The 12,500-nt window shown below is 38.6% G+C and overlaps 1 protein-coding gene across 4 annotated transcripts in view; it reads right to left on the reverse strand.

The window, feature by feature from the left end:
• csmd3a (CUB and Sushi multiple domains 3a) overlaps positions 1-12,500 on the reverse strand; it is a 423,029-nt gene that overhangs the window by 338,280 nt on the left and 72,249 nt on the right. For all 4 annotated transcript variants that reach the window (XM_056269911.1, XM_056269909.1, XM_056269910.1 and 1 more), the window contains exon 5: positions 1,263-1,470. In XM_056269911.1, coding sequence (XP_056125886.1) covers positions 1,263-1,470 — 208 coding nt within the window. The remainder of the gene's footprint in view (positions 1-1,262; positions 1,471-12,500) is intronic.

Genomic DNA, 12,500 nt, shown 5'->3' on the forward strand with positions numbered 1-12,500 from the left:
ATTTCAAGCCTTTATTTGTTATAATTGTGATGATTATGGCTTACAGATATGAAAACCCCAAATTCAAAATTAGAATATTGTGAAAAGTTTTTATAAGCCATAATCATCACAATTATAACAAATAAAGGCTTGAAATATCTCACTTTGAGTCTATATAATATATTAGTTTCACCTTTTAAGTTGAATTACTGAAATAAATGAACTTTTGCACAATATTCTAATTTTTCACCTGTATATATATATATATATATATATATATATATATATATTTTATTGGGTATATAAGGTATTCATATTTTAAATAAATAAATAACAAATAGCATATTTTATTTATATTTTTGGTATATAAGGTATTTATATTTTTATATGAAATAATGAATACATAAATTAAAAATACTGTACATGTATAGTGTATTTTTATATCAACATATAAAATCAAATGACAAATAAATAAATAAACAACGTATTTTATTTATATATTGGGTATATAGGGTATTTATATTTTAAATAAGTAAATAACAAATAGCCAATTTAATTTATATTTTGGGTTTGGCATTTATATTTTATATGAAATAAATAATGAATACATAAATAAAAAAAATACTGTATTTTTATGCATAGGGTATATAGTGTATTTTTATATCAACGATATAAAACAAACAATAAATAAATAAATAAACACCCTATTATATATTGGGTATTTATATTTTAAATAAATAAATTACCCTGTTGTTTTTATATATTGGATATTTAGGGTATTTATATGAAATAAATAAATAGTCTACATATCAATATACAGTGTATTTTTTATATCAACATAAAATAAAAATAAATAGATAAATACCCAATTTTATGTATATACTGGTAGGGTATTTATACTTTAAATAAATAAATGGAAGAATAAATTAATACAATATTGTATTTATATATAAGTTATATAGTATATTTCTATACCAACATATGAAAACCAAACATTAAATAAATAAATACCTTATTTATTTATATATTGGGTATATATGGTAATTACAGAAAAAATGAATAAATAAGTGAATAAATACTCATTTTTATTTATATATGGGTATATGGTGTTTTTTTTCTTAAAATCAAACATTGAATGAATGAACGAACAAACGAACGAAGTTTTAAAAAAAAAAATAATGTGAGAGGAAAGAGGCTGTGAAGTGACTCAAGAAAGATGATGATGTATGATCAGTTCAACACTCGTGGATCACAGAAAGCCGCAGATCCAGTGACGATCTCACCATATTGTTGGAGGATCGGATCCCTCCACTTCTAACGAGTCGAGTTTGCTGTCCATCTGGAACTCAGTGAAGACCAGTGAGATTGTGTCTCCCGGATCCGCGAGGATCGTCCACGTACATTCGCCACTGCTCTGATAATCCTTCTGGAAATCTGGACTGGAGATGCTCCCGCTGGAGCTGCGGAAGGTCCCGCCACACGTGTCCTCCGCTGCGGACACACAAACACACAGCCTTAAACGAGACATATTTTTCACAAGACGTAATATAAATCTATGGCGTCCCCAGAATGTGTGTGAAATCTCAGCTCAAAATACCAGATCATTATAGCTGTGTGAACAAAAACACGCCGTTTTTGTGTGTGTCCCTTTAAATGCAAATGAGCTTTAGCTCCGCCTCCGTTCAGAAGAGGGCGGAGCTTCAGAGACTCCGGCAATAACAACACAGGCCGATCTCACTGATCCAGAGTCAGGAGTAACAGCAGCGAGTGCAGCCTTACGGAGAGACTCAGGGAGAGCTTCACTTTTACACGTTTCTGAATGTTAGCGGAGACATTTCTGTAGTTGTTGTGGAGTTACACTGATCATCTCCTCATCATGTTGAACTCTTCCACAAGTGTCCACAGTTCCTGAGGTGTTTATAAGACAGCGCTGACATGTTCTGGTCAATAGTGTTCAGTGTCGTCTGTGCTCGACCACAGAACAGTTTCAGGCTTTGCTGGATCTTCTCCAGTGCGTTAGAACTGGTCTCTGTTGGCTCTCGCCGAACCCAATGTCGCTGGTGTGTGTGAACGTGCAGATTAAGGGCCGGGAATATTATAATAACATAAAGCTTATTTTATAACATGCAGTAACAAAGTTACTGGGTTTCACTTTTCACTGTGTCTGTGTTGGTCGATGCACCCGATTATAGCACTCACACACGGGGAAAGTCAGATTTTCATGATATGTCCCCTTTAACAAATGTGTAACAGAACATGCTGAAGATGCTCAGAAACAATATTGCATTATGGAAAGATCTTTGACTGAAGGCATGAAGGGTCATCCGTCTGTTAGAGCGAGTCAAAGATGAGTTTTCAAGGCTGAATCATTGACAATATGATTATGGAAGATAAAGCTCCTCCAAAATAAATTTGGGTGTTTTTTTGAATACTTTGCCAACACTATTATATTGTTGTCTGCCAACAAGCCAATAAACAACGATAAGAGCCGTTATTATACACCAGGTTGATCGCACTAATTGCTGGTTATGTTCTGAGGAACAGAATGATTGTTTTAATGAGTATTATATGGGTTTTGCAAGCATTTATTTTTCAAAAACAAACCTAAAATCAACACTTAATTATGCAGCTCGAGACTAGCTTGAAAACAGAGACAGTGTCTGATAATTAATCTAATTAGCGTCATGCAGGATGAGAGGAAAGCGTCTAAGCAAACACTACTTAATGAAGAGTTTTGATATTTAAAACACATATGAACAGGACATCAGCTAATGCAACATATTGCACACACAAGTGGTATGCAAAAACAAAAGTGCATTTGATTTTCAGAGTAAATGGATCATTGCATTTAGTCACTCTCATATTGCATAACGCATATTGCTTTGCTTTTCCCATGCAACACAAAAATAGAAACTCTGAAGCTCTTTTACATGCAACAATCACTCATATGAGCTGTCAAGCTTCACAAAAGCACAAAACTTCAAGCCTTCAGAAGATATAATAGCTTAATGTGAAAAACAGACTTATTCTTTAGTCAGTTATTAGTCATTGATGTTGCTCCAAACTTGCACGCCTTTCTGTCAGACGTTCTGAAAAATGTCTGGGGTTTGACAATGAAAGTCAATGGGGTCCAAATTAATGTTGTTCAGAACAACTTATTTCGTGTTCTGCAGAAACTCAAACAGGTTTGGATGCAAATGTTATTCAGTGAGAATCTTCAAAGCTCAACATTTGTGCACTATTCCTTTAAAGAGTCCGAACATTAAAGTTCAAGTTATTACCACAGGTCCATATATCCACATCTGACAGCGAGAGATATGATTCCCGATTTGTAGATGACATGCGTATTTAAATATGCACATTATGAATCCAGGTGCATATGCGGATTCAGATGCTTCAAAGCCGAGGAACATCCATTACTAATATTTCTAAAAAAGCTTCATACCTATTAATGCATGCTGGCAGTCCGTGTTCCCTAAGCTGCAAATTGCCTTACATGTCGGTATTTCTGCCCTAAAAAGCTATTTCAGGCGAACTCATGCTTTATCACAGGACTCTCTCGACAGATCTCGCGAGGAGAAATAAGAGATGAGTTTCCAGCCACACGAGGATCCAGATCTGCTTCAATATGCAGGTAATGCAACATATTAGCAATGCAGAGGAGAGTTGCACGTAAACAAAAAATGTGTCTAAACAGCAAAAAAGCCCAGTTTACACGACAGCTTATTTTAGTTACGAACCGCCCGCTTTGATAGGAAGAAACCGTCTGACCAACATATAAAGTGACCAAACTATTTGCTTTCCACATGCCATTCAGGGAGATACGATCTGAAGCAGATTAAACCACAAGAACAGAATAAAACAAGGTCATTTAAAGTGCTTTTTCCAATTGTGCCTCTCATGCAGTGTGTAATGTAAAAGCTCTGCAAACAAAAGCTATTGTCTCCTAAAAGAAAGAATCGATCTCGGAAAGAAGGAAATCTTCAAACGAACCGTTTCAGACTCTTTGAAATTAAAGTGTTTTGCATGTAAACCGTTGTAAGAGACTCCAAAACCAAATAATAACCTTTACATGAGCATAATAGGGGCTTTAATGATAAATGATCAAATCTAATATGATCAATTATTTACATTTAAACCATGGAGCCATTATTTTTCTAATAATTAATTGGCTGGCCGTCAATTATGCCTTAATGATAAATTATGGTACGGTAGTCTCCACAAACCATTACAGAAAATATGGGAATATACAGTATTTATAGATTTATGATCCAAAAGTAAAACTTCAAATCAGTACTTTTTATAGACAATGCAGAAAAAAGGAATGCAGAAAATTTAATTATGTATTTTGAATTAAAAATGTATGTTTTTTTAATGACAAATAAGTACTTTTCACAGACATAATTAAGAAAACAATGTAATCATTTCAGCCCTGTTCATGGAAAGCTGGTTTATTTGGTATTAACTGCCCAAATATGCTTCTAACATGGACAAAGTCATTATTTTAGCATCAAAAGCTTGCTGTGTCAACACAACTTTAGCTATGTTTACATTTAGTATTTGTATGTGCATTTTGGGATATCGCATAATAAAACACTGGATGGAAACACCAAGATGCGCATAAAAACACGTATGCGCTCAATTGAGGAGGATACTCTTTTCAACCGATAAACTACGATGGAAACACATTTACTGAATAAATCCCTCAGATCGAACCTCATGTGACTTTGGCTCAGCGGAGGCTGTGATTGGATGACTGGAGTAACCAGTGGACCAATGGCGTCGCAGCGTCTCTAATGTTGGTTTGGTGTTTCTGAAACGCCGGAGTTGAAGTGTGTGTTCAGAGTGATTGGGTGTATTCCCTCCTGAAGCGTCTCACACACACACGAGTTTTTTCCCGAGCATCCGAACGCCAGAGAACACGACAGCGTTTACTGTGTTTCGTCTGACGCTCGACACACACTCGTTTATGATGGAGGGATAAAGCGCTGATTGCAGCTTACATCTTTATTGCTGATATTTTGCACCAATTTCCCAGGAAGTGACGATTTTGACTCTTGAAGACGGGAAATGCAATTTTCAATTTTGTTTTCAGTTTTAATAAGATAAATCTGCAACTTTGGATGGAAACATAGCTTTTATTTGCAGGCGCACTCAATTTTCCACACTCAACCAATCAGATTAGAGCTTGCCAGATCAAGAAAGTCCTTTTTCTTTTCATTTTTGCAATTGGACAGAGAGCGAGCGGTCAATGGCCAGTGCAGAGACTCCAGAGAAGAGCAGAAGTCTCAGTGAATACGGCATTTGCTGAATCTGATGATGGGAACATGAAAGCTACTAGATAATAGATCGGTACATCCCTTATCCTCACTCATTAAAGCAGAGCCCAGAAGAACAAACATCACACTATGAGGGATTAATGTTGCTTATCAAGATTCGTTTGGATTCTCATTATCTTTCATTCTGAAGGATGAACTGTCGTTTTTTGTTCTTTCATCAGACTGGAAGTTCAACACTCCTCAATGGTTGTTAGAGAATAAAACCCTGTTGAATATAGTTACATTATCGTTTATATTAGCCTCGTCTGACTTTACAGGGCATGCAAAATGTATTTTCGCATTCAACCGAAGAGAATTGCATCATTTTACAACAACGTGCCTTTATTTTTCATTAAAAGGCACTGTGTAAAACGAAGAAATCAAGCATAATTTGTTTGCACACATTCACACATTTAAGCATGACATTGGCCATATAGTTTTGGGGGCCACTGTCTGAACACATCAACTGCCTCAGATTATGAATATGCATTAACAACACCAAAACTCTAGGATGCAAAGTGAGATATTTCAAGCCTTTATTTGTTATAATTTTGATGATTATGGCTTACAGCTTATGAAAACCCCAAATTCAAAATTAGAATATTGTGAAAAGGTTTTTATAGTTGTAATCCATAATCATCACAATTATAACAAATAAAGGCTTGAAATATCTCACTTTGCATGTAATGAGTCTATATAATGTATTAGTTTCACCTTTTAAGTTGAATTACTGAAATAAATTAACTTTTGCACCATATTCTAATTTTTCAAGTTTCACCTGTATAACAATACAATATATAGGGTATGATTTTACCTCTAAATTCAGCAAATGAAAACTGCAAATCCAGCTTTCTCTGCCCAGATCCAGTTGTTTCTGTGAATTGCAGATTCATTTGCTTCTCTGTTCTGAATCTTTCAGCCGTCTGTATAAATGTACCTCAGATTTCTTGTCAAATCTAGTTGTACAGTCAATCTCAAAGCTCTTTCCGTTTTGGATGTGTTTTGTGTGTTTTTCGCGCTGAAACCCAATGCTGCCACTCAGTGTTTCTGCCACTCACACACACAACCTCTATTGACTGACAGACAGTTGGTGTTTAAATTCCTAAATAAAGTGTGTCATTTTCTTCCCAACTCCCATTTACACACATCTCCTCCTCCTGTGCATCCAGTGCCAGGTAATCATCATTATTATTAGTAGATGTAGAGTTCAGGTTTACATGCGATAACAATGTGTTACGATGCATCACAGGTGTTCATTGGACAGCTGAATCACACACACACCTGTGACACACTTATAGAGCACATTAAGAAATCAATAATCGCAATATATGAGATTCTTTGGCATAGGGTACTTTATCTTCCCCAAGACAGAAACCTTGTAACTGGAGGAAGCAAAATAACTTTGGTGGAAATAGAGCATGGAAAAAAAATAGAGCTTGAGAAAAAAAACTTGGTGTTGCTCAATTAAGTTTTAATTGTGAATGTTGACTATACAATTTATTTTGCTCACATAGTGTCTACTGTTCGAAGCATGCCAGAAAATACTGTTCATTTAGTCAGTTAATGACTTGTGCGATGAATTGCGTTTCCCATCAGTCTCTGTGGCTTCACCCATATATCTAATGATCTTGACTTTGTTGCATTAGCACTACAAAGTTTTCTGTTAAAGTACAAAATAGAGAAACAACAGTGAATTTGCACAATAGATCCAAATTATGGCCTTTAGCAATGTCTGTATTAATGATACTTATTGTGCATTCCCATTCCTCCATTTTTTCATAACCAAGAAAAGGAATAGAAAAGAAAGACTTACGTCACTTTTCAATGGCAAACAATGGGGGAAAAGCTACTTAAGCTAAACAGTGAAACTACTTACTGAAAATAATGACAAAGCTAAAAATATTTCTAATATAAACAATAGTTATAAATGGCAATATTCAAGAGATAGGATTACGAATGTAACACCAAATGTGTTGCGCGTACTCAATGTGTCTCTCCCAGTATGTGATATTTTTACTGTAAGTTTTGTGATCTCGCCCATTTAATAAACTAAAGCACTTTAATTGAAACCATATAATGTCTAAAAAACAATTATTGTTTTTTCCAGTGGAAATAGCACATATGCGGCTCTCATCCGTCTCATTCGGACAGGAACCAGAACGACATGTTCGGAGTCTCTTGGATTTGCGCAGATCGCAATATTGATTGTGCTCTGATATTTTACACCATGGTTGAGCAATAGAATTGGTCCACTTCGATTCATAATTGAATTTAAATTGAACTGGCCACAACCCACAGGAATTGATTTCATTTCACACACATACACACACACACACACACACACACACACACTCACATACATATACAGGTGAAAGTCGAAAAATTAGAATATGGTGCAAAAGTTCATTTATTTCAGTAATTCAACTTAAAAGGTGAAACTAATATATTATATAGACTCATTACATGCAAAGTGAGATATTTCAAGCCTTTATTTGTTATAATTGTGATGATTAGGGCTTACAGATATGAAAACCTTTTCACAATATTCTAAGTTTGAATGTGGGGTTTTCATAAGCTGTAATCCATAATCATCAAAATTATAACAAATAAAGGCTTGAAATATCTCACTTTGCATGTAACGAGTCTATATAATATATTAGTTTCACCTTTTAAGTTGAATTACTGAAATAAATGAACTTTTGCACCATATTCTAATTTTTCGAGTTTCACCTGTACATATAAACAAAACATATACATAAATATATATACTATATATAAATTAGTGCTGTTAAATCGCGGTCAATCGCATATGTGTATACTATATATATATATATACATTGGCGTTCAAAAGTTTGGGATCTGAGTTAGGGAAAAAATGTTGTAGTCTTGGTGAGCATAAGAGTCTTTTTTTTATTTTTTATTTTTTTATTTTACCAATCCCAAACTTTTGAATAGCAGTGTATACACACACACACACACACACACACACACACACACACACACAGAGACACACACAAACTTTTATGTTAGATGCGATTAATCTTGATTAATCTATTTGACAGCACTACATATATGTAGTGTGCATACACACACATACACACTACACACACACACACAGACAGACAGACACACACACACACACACACACACAGACACACACACAGACAGACAGACAGACACACACACACACACACACACACACACACACACACACACAGACACACACACAGACAGACAGACAGACAGACAGACACACACACACACACACACACACACACACACAGACAGACAGACAGACAGACAGACACACACACACACACACACACACACACAACATTATATGAGTATTGCTTTTGAGCTGCTTTTGCATGAACTTTGCTGCTACTGGCAGACATGGGTCCTGAATTCAGAAGCCTTTGAAATGATAATGTGTTTTACACTATACATTACATTTTTATGCTGAATTTCAGCATTCATGGTTGGGATATTGCTCTGAGACAAACAGCTCCTCTGTGAAAATGGGTTTGATGTACTCGGTTTTGGAACTGGCTGCTAAACGAGCAAGGAGGCAAGCAGAGATAAGATAAGCTCGCTTTTTCCATGCACTAAACTGTCACAGCGAGGAAAACATCTCAACGTGTTCGGCAGGGTTTTAAGCTGTCAGAAAGACCAAGCCATTCAGAAAGTCTCCGCAGAGCGTTGATATGGACAGAGTTACCGGAAACATGTGTCCGACAACCAGTCAAACCACTGAAACTGCTCACACAGCAAGAACTCGAATGCTTTTGAGAGTGTGTTTCCTCAATCTGGCTCCTTCCATCTGGATTGGGAGATTTCTGCCACTCAAGTGTTTCTGGAGACTCTTGGATGAGCTCCGACATCACGAGAATGGCCAGTTTCTCTGAGGAAAAGGGATCAAAAGACCATCTGCCCGTTCTGAGGGTCCCGAAGAACTGAGAGGAAGATGGAGAAGCGTTGCAGAAATGTTTTCCCATGGCGATTCCACTACAGAGTTGGTTTTATATATATTTCCATTGAAATTCTCTCATGAAGTTCTCTGAACATTCTTACAGGGTCTCTTAAAGTGATTCCAGTAACAAGAACGTTGGTTTAAAATTATCTTGTCTTCAACAACGTTTATTAAACATAAGCACAAAAACGTTATTTATACATAATTCAGAAAACATTCCAATGCAAGATGATCAAATGGAACATGGACCTACTTATTTCCCATGTTCATCTTTCTTTAGTGTGTAATATTGATGTTTGAGCATCTGGCTCTGCAAAAGCTCTGCAAACTCTATATCAGAGTCAGTGTTTCTGAACTCCTGAAACGCCCCCATTGTAGTCTCGAGTTTCTCCCGGGAGCGAGCACGTCAATATATTCCTCAATATAATAATTAATGCGCAGAATAAAGGGGCGGGGCCTGGTTGAGTTAGTTAGTAGTGTGTTAAACTGGCGGTTATGGAAAGGGGCGGGGCATTTCCCAAACACACTCGAAGCGCTCGACCAATCACAGCACACTGATCCAGCCGACCAATCAGAGCACAGTGTGCTTTTCAGAAGTAAACGCTGTAACTCGCTGCTTCACTACTATAGTGCGACGCATCGCTGGAGAAATCAAGTCACGACTGTTTCCCGAAACCATATTGTCGCAAATTGGTCGTTCATCCACATGTTAATGATGTCACGCAGGTTATGGAGTAATAACTACTGTTAATGAATCAGTTTGAGATCGAATTAACGCTAGATGTTTTGCTATAAATTACAGACATGCATCTGAGGACTATCTCATTTTTCTCAATTATTTTGCTTTAATTTTTCCAGATTCAATCATAAACTCGTTCTTACACACTAGAGCTCGTTCACACACACTAGAGCTCGTTCACACACACTAGAGCTCGTTCACACACACTAGAGCTCGTTCACACACACTAGAGCTCAGCTCGTTCACACACACTAAAGCTCGTTCACACACACTAGAGCTCGTTCACACACACTAGAGCTCGTTCACACACACTAGAGCTCGTTCACACACACTAGAGCTCGTTCACACACACTAGAGCTCGTTCACACACACTAGAGCTCAGCTCGTTCACACACACTAGAGCTCGTTCACACACACTAGAGCTCAGCTCGTTCACACACACTAGAGCTCAGCTCGTTCACACACACTAGAGCTCGATCACACACACTAGAGCTCGTTCACACACACTAGAGCTCGTTCACACACACTAGAGCTCGTTCACACACACTAGAGCTCAGCTCGTTCACACACACTAGAGCTCGTTCACACACACTAGAGCTCGTTCACACACACTAGAGCTCAGCTCGTTCACACACACTAAAGCTCGTTCACACACACTAGAGCTCAGCTCGTTCACACACACTAAAGCTCGTTCACACACACTAGAGCTCAGCTCGTTCACACACACTAGAGCTCGTTCACACACACTAGAGCTCGTTCACACACACTAGAGCTCGTTCACACACACTAGAGCTCGATCACACACACTAGAGCTCGTTCACACACACTAGAGCTCGTTCACACACACTAGAGCTCAGCTCGTTCACACACACTAGAGCTCGTTCACACACACTAGAGCTCAGCTCGTTCACACACACTAGAGCTCAGCTCGTTCACACACACTAGAGCTCAGCTCGTTCACACACACTAGAGCTCAGCTCGTTCACACACACTAGAGCTCAGCTCGTTCACACACACTAGAGCTCAGCTCGTTCACACACACTAGAGATCAGCTCGTTCACACACACTAGAGCTCGTTCACACACACTAGAGCTCAGCTCGTTCACACACACTAAAGCTCGTTCACACACACTAGAGCTCAGCTCGTTCACACACACTAGAGCTCAGCTCGTTCACACACACTAGAGCTCAGCTCGTTCACACACACTAGAGCTCAGCTCGTTCACACACACTAAAGCTCGTTCACACACACTAGAGATCAGCTCGTTCACACACACTAGAGCTCGTTCACACACACACTAGAGCTCGTTCACACACACTAGAGATCAGCTCGTTCACACACACACTAGAGCTCGTTCACACACACACTAGAGCTCGTTCACACACACTAGAGATCAGCTCGTTCACACACACTAGAGCTCGTTCACACACACACTAGAGCTCGTTCACACACACTAGAGATCAGCTCGTTCACACACACTAGAGCTCGTTCACACACACACTAAAGCTCGTTCACACACACTAGAGATCAGCTCGTTCACACACACTAGAGCTCGTTCACACACACTAGAGATCAGCTCGTTCACACACACTAAAGCTCGTTCACACACACTAGAGATCAGCTCGTTCACACACACTAAAGCTCGTTCACACACACTAGAGCTCGTTCACACACACTAGAGATCAGCTCGTTCACACACACTAGAGCTCGTTCACACACACTAGAGATCAGCTCGTTCACACACACTAGAGCTCGTTCACACACACTAGAGATCAGCTCGTTCACACACACTAAAGCTCGTTCACACACACTAGAGATCAGCTCGTTCACACACACTAGAGCTCGTTCACACACACTAGAGCTCGTTCACACACACTAGAGCTCGTTCACACACACTAGAGCTCGTTCACACACACTAGAGCTCGTTCACACACACTAGAGCTCGTTCACACACACTAGAGCTCGTTCACACACACTAGAGCTCGTTCACACACACTAGAGTTCGTTCACACACACTAGAGCTCGTTCACACACACTAGAGCTCGTTCACACACACTAGAGCTCAGCTCGTTCACACACACTAAAGCTCGTTCACACACACTAGAGCTCGCTCACACACACTAGAGCTCGTTCACACACACTAAAGCTCGTTCACACACACTAGAGCTCGTTCACACACACTAGAGCTCAGCTCGTTCACACACACTAAAGCTCGTTCACACACACTAGAGCTCGCTCACACACACTAAAGCTCCTTCACACACACTAGAGCTCGTTCACACACACTAAAGCTCGTTCACACACACTAGAGCTCGTTCACACACACTAGAGCTCAGCTCGTTCACACACACTAAAGCTCGTTCACACACACTAGAGCTCAGCTCGTTCACACACACTAAAGCTCGTTCACACACACTAGAGCTCAGCTCGTTCACACACACTAAAGCTCGTTCACACACACTAAAGCTCCTTCACACATACTAGAGCTCGTTC

This window comes from Rhinichthys klamathensis, unplaced genomic scaffold, assembly GCF_029890125.1.
Source record: "Rhinichthys klamathensis goyatoka isolate OS25496 unplaced genomic scaffold, OSU_Roscu_1.1 h1tg000293l_1, whole genome shotgun sequence".
Taxonomy (NCBI): Eukaryota; Metazoa; Chordata; class Actinopteri; order Cypriniformes; family Leuciscidae; genus Rhinichthys; species Rhinichthys klamathensis.